This window comes from Alternaria rosae, assembly GCF_020736505.1.
Source record: "Alternaria rosae strain MPI-PUGE-AT-0040 chromosome Unknown BKA58scaffold_2, whole genome shotgun sequence".
NCBI lineage: Eukaryota > Fungi > Ascomycota > Dothideomycetes > Pleosporales > Pleosporaceae > Alternaria > Alternaria rosae.
Window position 1 is genome coordinate 3,909,915 of NW_025763571.1, and position 19,687 is coordinate 3,929,601.

Below are 19,687 nucleotides of genomic sequence, written 5' to 3' on the forward strand. Positions count from 1 at the left end.
TAAGCCATCGACGCTAGGCGCATCACACTCCCGACTGCAAGCGTACCAATTGCAACAGAATGCCACCCTCCCATTCGACTTACCCGCATCGCGCTTTGCAGCGTTCATCCTTCAACCGTTCGTTTACTATGACCTGCGGGAAATGCTTATCTCAACCGCACACCTGTTGGATGCTAGGGCGGGGGCACACTGCGACACTGAGATCAAAACGGGCATATGGTCGAGTGGACAGCTAGGTAGTGCTGTGATAGAACCAGATTAGAAAGCGTTTGTCTTGTTGTTGCAGATAGCAGGGACAGGTGCAAGGCATAACATGTTCGCAGCTGATTGTTGCTCATTCTCGTTCTAAGGCCAGCATGCGCATTGTCGGCTTAAACAAAATTGACAGCTCTTGCTGCCTGGCGAATTCTGACTCGCGAAGAGAACTACCAAAAAGATTTACAGCAAACCATGATACTGAAGTGCTTGGACTGCGACGAAGTTCCAGGCGTCACTCGATAATGAATCGTTGGTGAACGTACTGCGCGCTATCTATACGTAGGTAGCGTACATGAGGGATTCCCAACTATGCGATGGCCGAGTACTCTCATGAGTAAATTTCGCAATATCTGGTCGCCATGTGGAATATAGCGGGCGCCTTCAAGTTCCTCAGCGGGATCTCAGCAGACGCCGAGCGGCAAGACTGCGCACCCCAGGCAGCAATCCGCTCACCATCGCGTTTCCTATAAGCGGCATTCAATCTTTGACTACATAATCACATAAGAAGTGTTACAGATAAGTCCGGCAGGGTCGAAATAATAATAGATTCGTCGTGTCGCGCGGATCTTGCCCGCCTCGCCGACGTCCTCCATCCTTGGCACTGAGTGCCAGTGCGTTCTGATCTCCCAATAGTTCGACTCTGATCCCTGGGTTCTCTTGCATCCCCTGGGAACCTAATGTCACCTGCTGCTATTCGTTTCCAAGGTCTTTTCAACATCATTCTTGCACTAATGACTCTTACTCGGCACGCTTGTTCATCCACGGGGCCGTATACCTACATTCTGCAGCGTCTGCGATGGCTGCGGAAAGCTCTGCATCCCTTCGATCAGCACCAATGCAACGGAGACGACGGATACACTGTTGAGCAGCAGCGCCTTCATGTGAGAGACTCTATGCGCTCTTATCCAAAGGACCTTCTGAGTCTTTGGATGGGCGACTGCCCCTTTGATGGCTACCACCTCCTTCCCGTGTTCCGATTCTGCTTCTCAACACAAGCTAACAGATCATCCAAGCATGTAACCGAATCCTCCGAGACTTCCATCCTCCCGTAAACTAGCAGCACGTGCTCCGCCGAACATTAAGCGATCTTCTCCACGACACGAGAGCACCTACTTCTTCCGGTACAGCCTGAAATCGATCCACGAAGGCCCCACATACAAACATCATGCGAAAAGTCGTATAGCACGGGTGCGGCGCTATTCCTAGCTTGGCGACTTGGTTAGACGAGCAACAAGGGCATGTTATCCACGAGCGTAATGGCCTAGCTGATGGATCATTCGTGACAGAAGACAACATGTCCACTCAGTCGCCTTGGAAGCATCTCAAGGCCTTTTCCAGGTGTCTTGGAAGCTACGCTGCGCACTGTTGACGTTGAGAGCGGCGATACTGAAGGATGTGAAAGACGATACTATATGTAGATGCGAGAGACGGTGAGTCAGCAATGATGTTGAAGACGTGATATCAGATATTGGAGCTCGGCTGCAGCAGGGTTTGCGAGATGAGCGGCAGCGGATGGACTCTAGCTATGCGTTTCTCATAGCAATGACTACGAACGATGCCATTTATATGTTACTGCACATTCTGAGAATATTTTAGGAAGATTCTAGCTGCCCATGCAGCTTGTAGGCTTCAATTATCCCCATCACGTACTATGACCTTATGTCGATTGAAAACTAGGCACACAATTGATGCGTATAGCCCCAGGCGCAGCTCGTGCGTATGAGAGAAGGACCGCAGAGTTTCCCAACATCCTTTAGTTTCCTCTGCACAATGTCGTGCGCTTCGAGTGGTGTATGCCATGTGTGCGTGCGTGCAAGTAGCTTTTAGCGAAAAAGGGAGGGGACGCGTCGTAAAGCTCCTCCGATGGCAATACCGCTGATTGAGAGGACCGGGATGGTTAAGAGGCGGCTGTGCGCGCTTCATTACTTGTGGGAGTAGCTTGTTTGTTGCACTTCGTGTTACTGTCGCCGGCCTTGTCCCCCAGCTGCTTGTCGTTGCCGCTCTCAATGGGTCGCGGGGTCTGGTTCTCGCTCACGCGCGGAGCCGGAGGAGACGGATTCCCTGTGATGTGGTCAGTTCTTTCTCGGCCTTGCTCATAGTCATGACAGCCGTACTGGCTTTCTCGATAGTCCGGTTCAAGATCACAGGCTTGCTACGCGCCATGATGCTCGGAGAACGAGAGAAGGACGCATCCGGTTACGTTCTGAGGAGAATGTGCGAGCTTGTGAGAGAAAAGGACCTAAACAAGCCTGCGAGGTGATGTCTTGGGACACTTGATAGTATCAAAACTGTATAGTATGTGAATTTGTGAGCGTTGGTGGGTCTGTAAGCGACTTGTGGCGGAGGTTTATCGGACACGGATTGAGAGTCCAGGCAAACAGCAGGAGCCAGCCTTGCGCATCGGGTTGCTAGCAGAATAGGCAAGCTCATATTGTGTGCACCGAAAATAATACCCTCTCAGCATGCATGCTTTGTGCACCGTCGATATGTCGAAGCTGCCCAGGTGTGTTCGAAGGTCCAGACGATCAAACCAATTCATAATCACAACAGCGACGACGAGTTGTCGCAAGCCATCTCTATACGAGGATGAAGATGCGGCTATGGTAATGCCGCCTCGAAATAGTTTGAGAGCTGCTACTATCTGCATTAATAAATGGGCGGATAAAAAATGTTATGTTTATAGTGAGATACGTAATCCCTCGTGACTACTCTGGTGTAAAATATTGACGCTTTCGAACGATAGCTGGTGGTGGTGGTTTGACTTCCAGGGGTATGACTCGTGGTGTCGTTAAGTGTTTGGCATTCTGTATCGGTCTTAGTTCCAACAAGCGGTGAAGCAAAACAGGCGTGCAGCGCCGTCGTGGTACAACCAGAACGTCGCAACTCACACATAGAACTATCCGTCATTCGAGTTACCCACGTAAAACACCATTGCTTGAAAGTATCTATCACAATGTAAGTATACATGGCTGAGAGTGAGATCGTATGTATATGCTTACGCGATGACCAGAATGAACGAAGGCTTTGCGCTGGATCCCATTAACTGTGCTGATGCTGCTAGCAGCAGACAGAACAACGGCATGATGACGAGCCTTTGCGACTGTTCCTTGACGACAGTGAAGGTAGCGATAGGGGCGACCAAAATCAGTGTGGCTGATACGTAAACAAATGCCTCGGCGACGGCTTCTATCGTCCTGTCGCTGACCCTCCGGCTGTCAATGTTGTTGTCCTCAACTGCACACCGTCGTCTGAACGTCGGCAGCTGCAACAAAAGGTCCCTAGGAGGCACAACGATATAGTCGACTAGTGGATTCAGGAGCCATTCGCATATGAATCGCGCCATCGGCGAGAGGTTTTCGTCATCGACCGTGGCCACATTGGGTGGTACAGGCCCACCCTCCTGGCCATACATCGACGATATTTCTCCGTTTGCCCCGCGCCTACCAGGTTCTTCAACACGACTCTTGACGCGGTATAGATCCATGGAAGCCTTCGTGGGCGGCGTAGACGAACTCATCTGCCGAGAAGCCTGGACGAAGCGTTCTTGCAATTGTATTAGCTATCACGAATGCTCATAACACGTGATATACTCACCAAGAAGTAGCAGAGAGCTGACTAGATCCATCATTACCCGTTTATAATCAGCTTCATGGGCAGTGGATTCTCCAGGCTGCATGTTCTCCTGCCGGTAGCAGTCGACGGCTCTTTTACATCGGTGGACTTCGCTTTGCACATAGTAAAGAGCTAGCGCAAAAAGTTCGGGAAAGGTCTCGTAAATCGCAGCTTGTGGATACGTGGCGATCGTCTCGAAGAGCTCACTGTGGTCGTGTAAGGCTTTGACGCGTTCCTTGACTGAAGGTCCACCACTACCGTGGTAAGAGCTGCCTTGGATTGACATTGCGATATACTGGAACTGTTTGGAAATACGCGAAGTATTTGGGGGAGCTGTGAAGGATAGCTGCTATCATCTAGGAGCCTTCGGTGGTATAAGTACCTACGGTTCGCTGACAGCCGACTCATCTATCAGAGGAGATATGGCACCGCAACGATGACTACGGGCCTGTCGCCACCCCTCACTCCTCAAGAGCCTCATTCTGAGCTGTCAGGCAGATATGCAACACCAGAATGCCGCGCCGAAGCGCAGAATATGCATGAGTTGGCCCTTGAGAGATCGAATCATTGCTCCTATGTCTCACCATTCACTACACCGCTTGAGGCCCTCTCTGGGACCACAACAACCGGACGCAAGCAAGTTCTCACCGGAATTATGACTGTAGACGTCGTAATAGGCTCGACGGCGAGCCCAGGGAACGATGCGGTCGCACATGGGTCGAGACAGCCACATGTATGATCCACGCGCCATCAGCAGCCATAGTAAGCGCTCTCTTTCGTGGCCTTGGGAGGCTATGCTGATGCGTTCAAAGAGTCGACCGGGGTCGTGGGATGGTGTGTGGACATGCATACTGAGATAACATTCCCGGGAAGCTGAAAATGGCTCGCTACGACGTCTGACTCGAACCGTGCCGAAAGCTCCGCGCGAAATGGATTGCATTCTCAAAGATATCGTCAAAGATTGGAATGGACGGCTGTAGGGAAGCAGCGCTGAAGCTCTTGAGTTTAGTGCTCCTGCTAGTTGACAAGCGAATCTTGGGGCCGAAGACCGCCAAACTTTAGCAACCCCGCCGTCAAGTGTCACATCTGCGCTCTTGAACCGACAGCTTGTTCTTCACATCCTCGAACCGTTGTTACTAGAGGGCGGCTCACGGACAGTGTGCAGATCAGATCTTGGAAGTCAGGCAACAAGCACAATTCATCCCGGATTGCCGCGCAATGTGGTCGTCCAACAGCGACAAGACGGCCCCTGTTCGACGATTCGTCTGCGCCGCTGCCGCGCTTTCGCGGTATCAGATGACTCTACCTCGCAGCTGTATACGCTGTGCGACAATGGCGCTCCACGGATTGTGATGGGCTGCGCCTATCAGAGCAGTACGCTCATGACATTGCCTTCTTACGAGACGGTGTCCAGGGTTTTACGTCAATTGCATCAAAAGCCCTGCGCCTGGCTATTTGCGATGATGTTGCCACCACCACGATGCCAACATAGATGGCAAGCGCCTAGGTCTGCAGCTCGACTGGATCCTTCGGCCTTGACAGACAGCGAAGACAACCATTACACAATTAGAAGCCGAATAGCATCTTTTGCTGGCCCTCCTTAACTGCACGTCCATGGCCCTTGGGTCTTAGTTGTTGTTCAAGTAGGATTGGTCGTTATGGAAGCCTACACCGCCTCTACCCTGAAGCTTTCAGCCTCATCGTTGTCAATCCATTTGCCAATCGAGGCGGGTTGAATACCTCCTTCATCACTGCGGCCTTTTCTATTGTTACCGCGAATATGTGTATGACGCTCGAAATCCTGTTCTCGCAAAAGAGAAGAAGTACGCACAAACATGTCTCACACAGAAGCTGATGTGACGACCTTACGAATTGCAACAAAAAGTAATACAACAGTTGCTTGAGAGTGTTGATACAATAGCAAAAGTTCACTTTAGATGTGAGCTGCGGTGTTTCCATTCCACGCTGCTGTCAAGCTTACCGAGATTTCACGCCGTCAGCCTCGTGCTACTATTGCTTGACTGACTGTTCTGACGGCACCATCTATTGACGAGTCTCATAAGGTGATTATGCCATCGATGGAGCTGCATTTTATCTCCTAGACGTTATCGAAAGACGATTCATAGCCTCGTTGTTGGGTATTTGTCCGGCGTGTAAGTATATAACAGTCTTGAGCGAGTGGAAGTGAGCTTGCCTTGCTTCCAGTACCAAATCATGATGACCTCGATACCTAAGTGTGTCTCGGCCGGTGCACAACGGTATGTGCACAAAAATCGATGATAGCGAGATGCGGTGATGTATCAGAAGTCTAAGGGGGAAGTGAAGGCCGTCAAGTTGGATCAGGCTGCGCCTTGGCGGGGTGTTCAGCCGCACTCTTCGCATGCACGATGTGGTTGGCCGACCTTTTCCTTACGCGATAACATGGTTGCTTTTGCACGCAGAGAACGTACTATGTTCTTCCACTTCACAGGAAGAAATCGTTAAGTCGCATGGACTAGAAAGATCAACTAATATGATCTAGTCGATTGGTAACGTCTACTAAGTAAAAGACTCTGAAGCAAGCCCGCTAAAATCATCCAAAACTGCTCTCTGGTGCTACTCTAAGCAATCCAGTACCAGATCTTCTGCATAACATTCTTCGGCACAGGCGCACCGGTAATATCGTCCTTGCACAACTCGTTCATCTCGCGCACACCCGTCGTGACATCAATGTGCTCGACCTTGATAGCAAACGGCGTCCTGAAGTAGATCTTGTGGCCAGCGTAAAGTACGATGAAGATTGGGATAGTGATGTAAGCGGCAAGGAAGTCGGAAACGGACCAGTTGGCGGGCACAAAGACCTGAAAGCCGTTGGTGAGAGTCAGGAGCGACACTACACCGAGGACGAAGTATGTAAGATATGGCTGGAATGGTGTTCGATAGGGCAGAGACTCGAGCAGGTTGTTGAAGATCATGGCCTTGCGGAAGCGGATGTAGGTGATCATGACGACGATCCAGGCAATGAATCCAGAGATGGTGGAGATGTTGGAGAACCACAAGAAGACCTGGGCGCCCGTGTTGGAGACATTCAAGTACGCGAGAAGTCCAATAACCCACGTAGCGAGAACGGCCACGTACGGTACGCCCTTCTTGCTGGTCTTGCCGAAGATCTTGGGGGCTTCTCCGTTGAGAGCCATACCATACAAGACACGGGATCCGGAGAACAAGAATGCGTTTCCGGCGGACCATGCTGATGTCAAGACGGCCGCGTTAACGACATGGTTTAGACCTGCGATTCCCGCACGCTGGATACCAATGACGAAGGGAGAAGCGGAAGCGTTGGAGCTACCGCTGAGGAGGCGATCATCGTCTGATGGGACAATAACACCGATGATAAAGCTACCCAGACCGTAAAAGATGGCGAGACGGTAAACGAAGCGACCAGCAGCCTTGGGAATGTTCCGGCGTGGGGCAATAGTCTCTCCGGCAGCGAGTGCGATCAATTCGGGCGAAGTGATGAAGGCAAACCCGGCACGGACGAAGGCTGTCCAATACGCCAGGAAACGCCCGGAGTTCCCCTGCACGATATACGGTTTAAATGCGCCTGGGTTGTTCCAATATCTAAATCCGAGCCTCCCTTGATCGTTAGGGCTGCCACCTAACATGATCACAAAGCCGAGAATGACTAGACCGATGATGGTAATAAACTTGATAGAAGCGAACCAGAACTCCGCTTCTCCAAAAACCTCGACTGCGACGATGTTTAGGAACAAGACCACAACGAGGAAGATGGTAATCCACACAGCGTTATGGACAGGCGTCTCCCAGTACTCCAGAAGAATGGCTCCGGCTGTGGCTTCAGCGGCGACCAAGATCGCATAGGCGTACCAATAATTCCAACCGGCGGCGAATGCGAGACTCGGATCTACGAAGCGTTTGATGAAATAAGGGATGGTGATACCACGCATGGGAAGGTAAGTGACAATTTCAGCCAAGTTGTTCATGACGTTGTAAACAACAAGCATCATACTGAGGTAGGCCATGAATAAGGGAGCAGGGCCGACGAGGGCTAGGATAGATCCAGATCCGATGAAGAGACCAGTTCCGATAGCACCACCAAGCGCACTGGTGAGGTGTTAGCGATTGGATCAGCGACACAAGAGGTCGCGGACTTACAGAAACTGGATGTGTCGACTCTTCAGTCCACGATGTGTGTCTCCGCCTCGTCCAGTTTCGCCGCCAACAGTAGCGGCGCCGTGAACAAACGGCTCCTCGAAGCCGACCTGGTTCTCTTCGAAGCCATATGGCACAGCCTCAGGCTTCTCGTCGACCATGTGGTGGTTAGGCATGGCTAATACGTGACAAGAGGAAGGCTTGGTCGGCGCTACCAATCTTGCTTTTAACTAGGAGGCGATGCTAGACGGTTATATAGAATGGGATGTCAAAGGCGGCTGAAGAATGCGCCGGTCGTAATAGCGGATTTTGCAAATGTGGAGTATGGGCCGGCGCGAGAGGAAGATTATTCCACGCTCGCAGTTCGGACCTACCCAAACGTGGTACGGCTTCGGTGGCCAAGTCCTTATCGAATGTATGGGACGATCGTAGCTCAGACCCTTGTTAGAACGCAGTCTGGGGAACCAATCACTATGCGGTAGTGCGAACTACCGGTAGAAAAGGCGGGGGAAATCACCTCGAGCGCAGTGATGGTTGCAGGCCAGGGCTCAACTCGTCTGATGACGTTCCCGCTGCGCGCTGCGCATTCCTTCGGGTTTAACTTGTTGCGCCATGGGCACTGTTCATCTGTTGGTGTCTGAAGATGCTGCCGACGTGCGAAGTGAGATAAAAAACGATCTGAGCCGATGGAAACCGCGCGGTTTGTAAGGGTGAGATTCCAGCTGGGCGTGCCTAGAGCTTGGACAAGCTTCTGGAAATACGCCTAGAAGCTTAGCACTCGAGGTACCCGCCGATGGTTTGCGAGATGGATCTGGGTAGACATGGAGCCGATCACGGAGCGCATGGAGACTGCACTGACTGACAGTTCACTGCAGAATCTGGGGATTGCGGGGATGGCGGTTCCTGCTTCATCCGGCGACGCGATTGTTTGGTTTCACCGGACAAGCCGCCGATGATGCCAACCAAGACTGTATGCGCCGTATAACAAGAGACGCAGTAGCTCGGCATATTGGTATTCGCTTAGAAAATCTTGACAATCAACTGCACTGCTATTAGGCCTCCTTCATTATCATACTGTGCTACTCTTATCTCCAGCATTCGTTCCGTTGAGGTTTTCAAACGTAACACTTTCACCCAGACAGGATCTCAGAAGCTTGGACGTCGCTTAGAGGATATTCACTGCGGGTCTCTTGTGGGTACATCATCCCTAGGGCCATACAGCTATGGCGCGACCCACTGTCATACCAGACATCAATCTAACAGCTTTAGCATGTACCCGGATTCCGGAGTGACGGAACCCTCTATCGCACTTCACTCCCAGTACTTACTTGCCAACCTTCAAGAAAAAACATGGTTGTCAGCTTTGGTAAACGTCGGTCCGGTGATACTGCGCGGGTATCCACCCCAGTCGACACGGTTAGTCCTGCAATCCTGCGCACACCAATATGTGGGTCTCCTGATACCAGCCAGCCCACCTGCATGCGCTCTTGAAGGCAGGTAGCAAGATGCGACATGTGCTCTTGGAGCATACACCTCTCATCTGCTTTTGAGCAGACATGATCCAGGATATCAGGCAAACGCGACTTCTATGCTCGGTCGGGTAAGCTTACAACAGCCCCCCAAATCGATCACATCCCAAAGCGTAAGTTGAGTCATTCTCGTGGTCCTGTCGAGTTGGCTGGGTCAAGCTTCGGGAGGAGTCCTTGGAAGGAACAATAACCCCTCACCAAGCTTTCTGCGCCTGCCTGCGGCAGGAAGCGAAGGCGCAGCATGACAGCATACGCGCGCGTCGCAAACGTCACACCGCAGACATGTATGCACGCGCCCCGAATGTACAATCCCCGTCAAGTTTGAGAACCAACATAAAGCATCGATCGGGGAGTTGGCGATATGATTCCGCAGGTTGTGATTGACAAAGTGCTCTCCAAGGCGCAAGAAAGTGCGTCACACAGCTGGGAGTACGGTACCGTATTTGAAGCGCTACTCGAGTACAGAGGTCCTCGACACAGTGTCTTTCATGATCCGTTTCCACGAGGCGAGATACCAAAGTTGACGGTGGATGATGTAGAAGCATTGCGATATGTGAAGCCGTTCATACAGACGAATAGTGCGAGACTGTGCGAAGGTAACGGTAAGCTCTCTCTTCTCAGATGTCAAACAATGCATGCTCATGACAGTGGCTAGGCTCGTCGTCCGATCCAACGTCTCTCTGCATTCCCGCCTTGTTGCTCTACAAATCGACATCCTTTCAAGCGCCTGACAATGCTTACCTATCCGCCGTAAATCGCCAGCTGCACGACCTACTCTCCACCACACCCAGATACACCAACGGCGCGATATCGCATCGTGATGCGTACCCTTCCTTGTGGGCAGACTTCATCTACATGGTACCGCCTGCTCTTGCATACCACGGCATCTTCACCCTAGACATAAGCATGGTGAAAGAGAGTGTACGGCAGTGCCAGCTATACTGCGAGGTACTGGGCACGTCGAAAGGGTATTGGCGACACATCGCCAATGTCGAGGGCACAGACAGCGTAAAGAGCGATGATGGCGCATGGTGTACGAGCAATGCCTGGGCTGCAGCTGGGATGACCAGGGTCCTAGCAACATTGCGCAAATCTCAATATGAGTCGGAAACCGCTGATGAGCAGAAGATGCTACTGGATATGACCAAAGGCATTCTTGACGGCGCGATAGAGGCTGATACTGATGCATCGGGCCTGTTGCGCAACTATCTCGACGACGAGACATGGTTTGCAGAGGTTGCTGGGACAGCGTCAATGGCAGCTACGGTCTTCAGAATGGCGGTCCTCGAGCCTGGCATATTCGGGGAACGGTATGTAGGATGGGCGACGCGTAAGTTGGAGTCTGTCAGTCGCCATCTAGATGAGGAAACTGGTGTTGCGGCCCCTGTGGTCAACTCCCTGAAGGAGGGTCAGCGAACGCCGCTCGACGGTATCAATCCCGAGGGACAGGCTTTTGTCGTATTGTTATACGCTGCATGGAGAGATTGGAGGACTGTTGCAAATAATGCATCAATCGCGATGACCGGAACTCACGCGTCGAGGACATGAGCAGCGCGTGCCGCAGTGGTTCGCGTCGTTTGTACCTCGGCAAATCGGACTCCTCACGTCAATCATGACTCTCTGACATGCAATGGAAGCCATGCCTTCAATCACGGAGTACGTGACTTAAATAAAACTGCATCTCGCGACCGAGAGGTTAAACTGCGCCTGTCTTACGGTTAATCTCATAATACGACATGATGTCCGCCAATATCCCCGTGATCATCGGCGTAGGCGACATCAAGAACCGCTCCACCGCTGTCGCGGATGCGAAGGAGCCCGCGACGTTAATGCTGGAAGCCATCCAAAAAGCCATCAACGATACTGCATCTCTTTCGAAGACTGATCTGCAGTCAGCAATCGACAGCATCGATGTCGTCAAGACGTGGACTTGGCCGTATCCAGATCTACCCGGGCTTTTGGCAGAGAAGCTAGGCGTTGATCAGAGTCTGAAATGGAAGAGATATTCCGAACATGGAGGCGATAAACCAGGAAAGCTGTTCGACGAGGCCGCTAAGAGGATTGCAAAAGGCGAATGTAAAGTCGCGATTGTAACTGGGGGCGAAGCATTAGCTTCGTGTACGCACCGCATGCCTTTCTGCCGTCTCCACACATCACTAACTGTATCAGTGTCTGTATGCGCAGCTGCAAAGAAGCTTCCTCCACCAGGTTGGACAACTCCGTCCGAAGCCGTAGATTCGGTCTTCACACCAACAGGTCGCGACCTAGGAAATAGTGCGGTTTCCTCTCTCTGGCAAACCCTTTCTTCTACTGACTCTGGCAAAGACCTCGGTGCTATTCACAAGATTGGTGCGCCAATACATGTCTACCCACTTTACGAAAACGCGTTTCGTGCGCATCGCGGGCAGACGCTGAAGGCAAACCACGAAGAGAGTGCAAAGCTGTATGCTGAATTCGCAGACGTCGCAAAGGACAATGAGTACGCATGGAGTCAAGGAGCTTCAAGTAGTGAAGAAGACATCAAGACTGTTGGGAAGAAGAACAGGATGATATGCTATCCTTGTGGGTTCTTCTTCTTTTCCCGTATCAGGAACAAATGCTTACATGACACGCGCAGATCCCTTGCTTATGAACGCCTTCAACACGGTTAATCTTGCCTCTGCAGTCATCCTCACATCGAATTCCTTCGCCAAAAGTCTAGGTGTTCCAGAGTCGAAATGGGTGTATCCGCTTGGTGGCGCGGGGACGAAGGATGCCGATGAGTTCTGGAAACGACCGAACTTCTACTCTTCGCCCAGTATATCGCGCTCTATCGATGCTAGTTTGAGGGTGTCTGGTACGACTAGGGAAGAGATGGACATCGTTGACATCTACTCTTGCTTTCCTATCGTACCTAAAATTGCGGCGCAGCATCTGGGGCTACCTATCGTTGGTCGTCAAAAGCCATTGACGATACTTGGTGGTCTCACGTCGTTCGGTGGAGCTGGCAACAACTATTCGATGCATGCGCTCACTGAAATGACTCGGCAATTGAGAGACGGTAAAGGCCAAAAAGGACTGGTGCTTTGCAATGGCGGTGTTCTAAGCTATCAGTATGTCGTGATACTGTCAAAAGAGGCTAGAAGAGAAGGAGACTATCCGATCGAAAATCCTCTCCCGCCACAAATAACTGATGTGCCAGCGCCGGAGCTCATTTTCGACCCAGAGGGCGAGGCTGTTGTCGAGACGTACACTGTCGAGTTCAACCGCGACGGCAGCCCGCTTCGTGGTCACGTTATTGGTCGCTTGAAGAGCAGCAATAAACGGTTCCTCTCGAACCACGGAGATGAGAGTACGTTGCGACATATGGCCAGTGGTGTGGGTGAGATTGTGGGTAAAAGCGGATGGGTATGGCAAGATGGTGAGAAGAAGGGGAGGTCGCTGTTTGCATTCGATAAGCCAGCAAGATTGTAGCGACTTGTCGAGCGCGTGAAGAGAGTAATGAGCTAGACTGTTTGCTAGGAAGCGCTGACAGGTCGAGTGAATGGGGGTGCCATTTCTCTGCGAGTACATGTGGCGAATCTACCTAGGTAGGCTACGAGATGCCGCGGTTTCGACTTTGCGCATTCCCCTAGCCAACTTATCTACCCAGGTACAGTCTCTCATCAACAATACACGCAGTCAACCATAGCTCTACCTACTTAATCCCTCAACTTACTCTGTATCCATCTTCAAGATACTGCGGCGCCATCGGGCAACATCTCTCAGTCATGCCTTACTCATCCGCAATACTAGACGACATCACGGCGTCCCTATCTGCGGTAAAACTAAACCCTATTGCCTCATCCCCTCCAACTCAGATCACCCGCTCGTCTCTCGAACGGCTTCCCCTAGAAGTCAGACAGCAAATCTACCGATACCTCTTCAACAAACGCGACCCTGATTCACTCTCAGTCTATATTCACCTCCGCTACCACCGTACTACCCAAGCCCTCCAATCATCCGCGCTATCCATCCTCTGGAGTCTCATGTTAACAAGCCGCCAAGTCTCACAAGAAGCGCGGACTTACTGCTTCAATCTCATACCCGTACACGAGAAACAGGGCTACCAAGGTCTCCTCACAACCTTTTAGCAGAAGATTGAGGCACATAACCTATGTCTTATACGGAAGCTTGAGTTACCATTGTCCTCTATTTGTTTATTCGACAAAAGGAACAGTGTGATAGAGCAGTCGAGATTATGGTTTGCGTCGAACCTTCTAGCGAAATTCCCGGCGCTTACCCATTTCGACCTCGGATTGCTTGCGCTGGAGTGTCTGCCACTCAATCACTTGATCTTGTCGAAAACGCGACCAACGAACGAGGGGATTAGTGCTATGAAAGAGTGGGAATAGGGTGGTATTGAAGCGAATATTCCTTTGCGATGATGCTTTGAGGAGATAGGTAGCGCTATACAGGGGAAGAACATAGAGGTTGGGATACACTGGTGTGTGGGCTATGAGTTATGGATGTAGTCCAGTAACGTGTTCTCACTGACGTGCGATGTAGGTCAGACTTGCTTTATCTGGAGTTACTGTGGGAAGATAATCGGCAGACGTCTGAACGGCTCGAGGCAGTCTATGAAGAGATATTGATGGCGGTACTACAGAAGTGGCTCAAGGCGAAATCGGTGCAGAGTAAAGGCGCACTTCGAGGCTTGCGGCGGATTGATGATCAGTTTTCTCGCAACTATGTCATTGCGGATAATTACCATTGGGCTATTGGGGTAGAGAATAAGTTAAAAGATAGTATGGAAGATAGGAAGATCACACAATGAAGCATGATGTGAATCAATGTTCTTGAGAGCAGTTCAACTACCTTGATACCCTATTTACTATCGAAATAGTAATCGTTTGGAGACTGTTGCCGCAGCGCATAAACAAAATAAGAGTAGACGCAAGTCAAAGCAAATTCTTCGTGACAGTCCAACGACTGGGAGGATTTGATCGCTTTAGCTAGGAAGAAACTGAAATTCTCCGGTCCATTGATGATAGCAGAACGGCAGATCTCATGAACAACCAGGAAAGTAGCACAAAAATGCCATGCTTTTGGAGGAAGAAAACATTTGAACACAACCAGAGTGTGGTCTGATATTTGCTTCTCTGCTAGCTATAGAGAAGAAATTTGAGGGTCTCAGGACGTGACTGAGGACACTGAGACGTTCTGACATTCCTGATTGAGCTGACCAAACGCGACATGATGGCGTAAGGTGTCTGGAGGTTTCGGTTAGCTGCGATGGGGAATGATCGGTACAATAGGTACTTACTGATGAGCTTAGCGAGAACGATTATACCATGTGATCGTGAATATGTCTTCTTCATGCTCGATTGTTCCATCAGGCTCGAAACCTGCAGTTCTCATGCTCTTTTGGAAGTATGCTCCGCGCAGGCTTGGGGAGTTTCGAAAAGATAGCCGGACCCTCTCGATCCCCTTCCAGTCGATTAAAAGAAGTGACAAAATCTCCATTCTAAAGACTTCATTCCAAAGTTCCCATACGATGGTTTGCATGGCACTCGCCTGATACGGCTGCAATAAACCCATCCAATCGCCCATCGCCGAGGCGATTCCGCAATGGTTATTTTGAAAGATGTTGTTCCGGAATATAAGTGCACTCGTGTCATGATGGAGCTTGCGGCAGGTTTGAGATAGAGCTGTCTGCTCACACCAACGGGAACTAGCGGTACTTTCTTGGATGAAACGGTAAGATCTCCTGCCTCACCCAGCTTCGGCATGCAGCTTATAAGTATTGCCACCTATAACGTAGTTGTAGATCTGATTTCGGATCTCAGCTGGAAGGCGAAGCAAGGGCGAGTTGTCATTGTGTTGAGTGCTAAACACCATCTAGTCAGCTACTTCCAAGTACAATGATGATCTGAGAACACTGACATGGCTGCCCGGCGTAATACTTCACTTCTGGTGATGTGACGAACGTTGGGCTTTGCGACTCGACTTGTCTTGTAGATTGCTTGAGTCTTCGTCTCGCGTTTCTTGATGATGGAACGTACCGTGATGATGTTTAGAGAGTGGTGCTTCAGGTTGAAAGTCCAGAAATAGCCCAATTTATACTCGGGTACCTAGATAGCTCTTGGCTTCACGCTAGTGTATGGTAAGTGGTGGTTGATGAGAAGCAACCGCGAAGGTGAAGGTAAAGGCAAAAGTGGACTGCACATGTGTGATAGTAGTTAGACGATGCTTAAACAGAATCACGTCTCACTGAACGTTCAATATCTGCGTTCTCGCGGTAAGTAAGAATATACCACGACGAAGTTCCATCATGCGTCGATATCGTCCTTGCTTCCGTCGTCATTCCATTTGGCCGCATCTGCACTAATCCGTCATAATAATCTGCTCATACCGTCTTTCATTTTGTGTCCGTTCCTGTCACCCGAAATCTTACTTCAACACATCTCGAGTATACCAACTATGTAGCGGACATAACCAATACACACCATACCTGCCCCTCCGTCCCATCATCAAGCCACACAAACCGATCCCAAAGCCCTAAAGTCTGAAGTCCTAGTAAACGCGTCTCGGGGCGTGCGAACGATGCGGCTGATCTCTCGACATCTTATGTGGATGCCCGGACCGTGTAGAGCGCTTGCTTGAACTTCGTCTCGGTTGGGACTTCGATCTCGATCTCGATCTCGATTTCGACGAGTGCGAGCGTGAACGTGAGTGCGATGATGATTTGCCGCTAAAGCAGGCGAGCAGCGCCACGAGGGCGCTTGTGATACAAATGGTTGCGGTTGGGAGGATTGTCCGAGGGTGTTTGAGTGGATATGTCCGTTCGTAGAAGGTACGACTGATTCAAGCTGAGAGGTTATGGAATTACTTTCTGAGGACGTTGAATTCGAGATGCCTGTACCTAGACATGACTTCCTATCATATACCACATGTTGTGCAGTGCGGCACTCTACTTTCGACGTCACTTTGTCCCCACTATGTACTGATGACATACGCCGAACCACACTTTCCAAGCATCGAGACCTCTAGGCCTGAGTTACCAGCTCGATTGTTCACATCCAGACCCGCGACATCCGGACTTTGCATACGTCTTGTTGCTTGGCTGTGCGTGGCGTCGGGATGCTGGCATCATGGTGATTGGTTGATGAGGGAACGAAGCTTGTGGCGCATGTGCGGGATGACGCTCGCCGTCTACTTCGTGTACAGGTTCAACATGTGTGTAATACATTCGTAGATACGCAAATATTGTGAGAACGTTAAATCTTTACAACCCACTAAGCACACTCTGCACCCCCACAGTTCCAACATCATCTCTCCTAGCAATGAATCCCTTCAACTCCTGCGCATCCTGTCCACCCGCAGCCCTAAGTCTATCCCTCAACGCCTCAGGCCCGATAATGAACAAAGTACTGACATCCGTCAGCACATCCATGGCACCAGGCTCCAGTTCATCGCCCGTAGGCCATGCTCTCACGAGCTCAACATAGCGATTCATGTCCTTGGACACACTAAGACCACCGACTTGTGAGATGGTGAACTTGAGCAAGTGGGATAGAACGAGGGATCGCAGACCGCGAGCAAGTTCGGCAAGGAAAAGGGAGAGGTTGCGGCCGGAGAGGGCGGCGGAGGCTTGAGAGGCGACGCGGGTCAGGAACGCGGAGACGTCGCGACAAGCTTGTGTTTCGGTTGTTACCATCAGGTCATCTTCTTTGGGGCGGAAGTCAGTCTTCTTTTGCTGAGACAGACATCTGCTCACCCAGTTGAGAGATGCTGTGAGTGTAAGATTGAGGATGTTGGATAGTTTGGATTCGAGAGTTGAAGTCGTGCTGTTCGCTGACTTCTCAATATCGCGGCGAATGGTGAGGTTGGGTGTGCAAAGAGGGAGGACGATGGTCGTAGTGGTTTGTTGTAGAAGATGTAGGATTGTTGTGATGGCGTGCAGCGATGGGAAGTGGGCGAGATCAGGAGCTGTCTTGGAGTTTTCTTGAGAAACGGCATGGTCTTGCGCACTGTTTTGGTGTTAGCAATGTAATTCAGCGTGGGCAGGTTCAACTTACGCGTCTAGTGCAGTCTCCAGGTAAATCTCGCCCATCTGTCGTAGCAGTAGGTTGAGTAGTATCTGCACATCCTTTGGCGTTTCGTTACCTGGCGACAGCTCAAGTCCACGGCCTACACCCTCTGCCAACCACTTAAGCATGCGCTTAGCGACTGGTAATGACAGTCTGCCGTCTTCATCCGTCACCTCGATGTCTTTCTTCTCCTGTTGGTCTTCCTTCAAGCCAGCAATGCGAAGCAGCGTTGCTTTTTGACTGGCGGGCAACTCGGTGCTCTCAAGGCGTTCCATGTACTTATCACGAGCGGATGCAGCCAACTCCTTACCTCGCTGGGCCAACGATCCGAAGTATGAGGTGGGCATCTTGCTGCGTCGCGAGTGGTAGATCGTGAACTTGAGTAATAGCGAGGAATACAACTCCTCCAGATTTTTCTTTTCGCGCTCGATATACTTCTCCCCGATGAAGTAAGAGGAGAAAAGCTCTTCCAGCTGCTGATCAAGCGTAGCTGCGACCGCCGAAGTAGCAGGCTCCGGGTGTTCCGTCAACCCATGTGATTTAAGGTCATCTACCAGCTGAGTGATATAGCTCCTAGAGGCCTGCAATGAGCGCAGAAAAGCGAGTGAAGATAGCTCTCCTGCTTTGTCGAGCACCATCTCCAACCGACTTTGTATCGACTGCTGGAAGATGCGCTCGAGGAACTTGATGAGTACCTCCTCGTAGTAAGGGAATGCTCGTTTGATGATGGCAGACTCATCTTGAACGACAATCTTGACTTCGTCGATCAGAGACTGTAGCGTAGGCTCGACACCGGGTGGCTCCGCATCGGGATCTTGAAGGCGGTCCCATGTCTCCAAATCCGTCGCTAGCTCTTCGCCGTTGAGCTGCATGCGGTCGATGAAGAAAGAGTGCTGATTGACGTAGGTCCCAATGACACTAGCTCCGTCGTTGAAGCCCTTAAGCGCAATGGCACAGTCGCGCATGCCAGCGTAGTTTGGACGCGCATAGCATTCCTGAAACTTGCTAAGGAGATCCTGCTCCAGGTTCTCCAAGAACTTCTCGATGACTTCCTTCGTGTTGTGTCTCGACTGGTATACCGTTCTCCTCTTCATGCCGTTCTGTACCTCACCGTTGACTCGCTGGCTGCCTTCTGGGTCGAGACGCGTGCTGATGCGCAGCAGTTGGCGTGCAATCTCAGCGCATCGTACTATATCGCCGTTCTTTCGCTGGTCCTCGAGGATCATGAGTTCGCCCCGTTCGCTGACTTCTTGCCAGCATTCGATCAGGAACTTTGCGTCCAGGGCTCGCTTCCGCTGGCGATCGAGCTCTTCGAGTCGCTCTCCGATGCGCATGGCCACGTTCCCCCCAGTGTCTGACCCCCCCTCGTCACTGCCGTTCAGCGAACTGTCTAGCCTTTGGAACTTGTCCATGGCCGTCTCCAGCCGTCTCCCCAGAGATTCAACATTCTGGTTGTGTTGCAACTCCGCACGGCGCACAGCCGTGGAGAGTTCAGTTTCCTTCTCTTCTAGGTCTTCAGACAGACTGTTGAGTCGTGTGAGAGCGTGTTCGAACGTGCGGATGAGCGGCTTGGGGTCGAATGTCTGCTGGCCGGCAGCACCTCCCGATCGTCGTGTCGCAGGTACGGCAACCTGGGAGAGGTCCTCGATGAAATCTTTGACCAGGAAGTCTTTGCTCTATGAGAGTCAACAAAGGAAGCTGAGCTGAAGCTGTACGGCTGCTTACGGTGAACTTCTCTAGTGTGAACTGCGGAGCGCGTATCGAATTCCTCGACGTCTGGTGGGTGAGTACCGACGAGCCATCGGAGCTGATGCGCTGCATGATTGCAGAGAGGTGAGCAACTGCGCCTTGGGTGCTGGGTATCACTCGAGTCTAATATCACGGACGTCTATCGTAGCGGCCCAGCGCGCCAATGCCCCCCGTTGCCCTGGAGCTGGTGATTGAGCTGTCGCGGAGCATGAAGTTGCCAGGTATTGCTAGCGAATATCTCTCTTTCACTCCCGCATGGCGCTGGGCGTGAGTCTTTCTTGTTGCAGTGTATTTGCATGTGGTGATGTAGCGTGTAACATGTCCGAGTCGCGACTG

General features: G+C 51.2%; 5 protein-coding genes across 5 annotated transcripts; 2 read left to right on the plus strand and 3 right to left on the minus strand.

The window, feature by feature from the left end:
* Positions 1 to 2,627: 2,627 nt before the first annotated feature.
* Positions 2,628 to 4,156, minus strand: BKA58DRAFT_418327 (uncharacterized protein; the record flags this gene model as incomplete). Its single annotated transcript, XM_046172667.1, has 4 exons — positions 2,628 to 3,062; positions 3,179 to 3,203; positions 3,258 to 3,801; positions 3,853 to 4,156. The coding sequence occupies 4 exons, from the start codon at positions 4,154 to 4,156 to the stop codon at positions 2,964 to 2,966; spliced, it is 972 nt and encodes a 323-aa protein (XP_046029746.1). The 3' UTR covers positions 2,628 to 2,963.
* A 2,205-nt stretch (positions 4,157 to 6,361) lies between these two features.
* On the minus strand, positions 6,362 to 8,525 carry BKA58DRAFT_105806 (amino-acid permease inda1). The gene is made up of 2 exons (XM_046163833.1): positions 8,026 to 8,525; positions 6,362 to 7,974 (listed from the first exon to the last, which is right to left on the minus strand). Exons 1-2 carry the CDS (start codon positions 8,196 to 8,198, stop codon positions 6,471 to 6,473), a joined length of 1,677 nt encoding a protein of 558 aa, XP_046029747.1. The 5' UTR covers positions 8,199 to 8,525; the 3' UTR covers positions 6,362 to 6,470.
* Positions 8,526 to 9,718: 1,193 nt separating this feature from the next.
* BKA58DRAFT_105840 (uncharacterized protein) lies at positions 9,719 to 11,193 on the plus strand. Its single transcript, XM_046163834.1, has 2 exons — positions 9,719 to 10,153; positions 10,207 to 11,193. The coding sequence occupies exons 1-2, from the start codon at positions 9,913 to 9,915 to the stop codon at positions 11,097 to 11,099; spliced, it is 1,134 nt and encodes a 377-aa protein (XP_046029748.1). The 5' UTR covers positions 9,719 to 9,912; the 3' UTR covers positions 11,100 to 11,193.
* A 97-nt stretch (positions 11,194 to 11,290) lies between these two features.
* BKA58DRAFT_309041 (uncharacterized protein) lies at positions 11,291 to 13,004 on the plus strand (the record flags this gene model as incomplete). The annotated part of the gene is made up of 4 exons (XM_046167221.1): positions 11,291 to 11,669; positions 11,721 to 11,825; positions 11,877 to 12,113; positions 12,169 to 13,004. 4 exons carry the CDS (start codon positions 11,291 to 11,293, stop codon positions 13,002 to 13,004), a joined length of 1,557 nt encoding a protein of 518 aa, XP_046029749.1.
* Positions 13,005 to 16,661: 3,657 nt separating this feature from the next.
* Positions 16,662 to 19,514, minus strand: BKA58DRAFT_106028 (exocyst complex component Sec10-like protein). Its single transcript, XM_046163835.1, has 3 exons — positions 19,328 to 19,514; positions 17,591 to 19,278; positions 16,662 to 17,542 (listed from the first exon to the last, which is right to left on the minus strand). Exons 1-3 carry the CDS (start codon positions 19,421 to 19,423, stop codon positions 16,798 to 16,800), a joined length of 2,529 nt encoding a protein of 842 aa, XP_046029750.1. The 5' UTR covers positions 19,424 to 19,514; the 3' UTR covers positions 16,662 to 16,797.
* Positions 19,515 to 19,687: the final 173 nt, after the last annotated feature.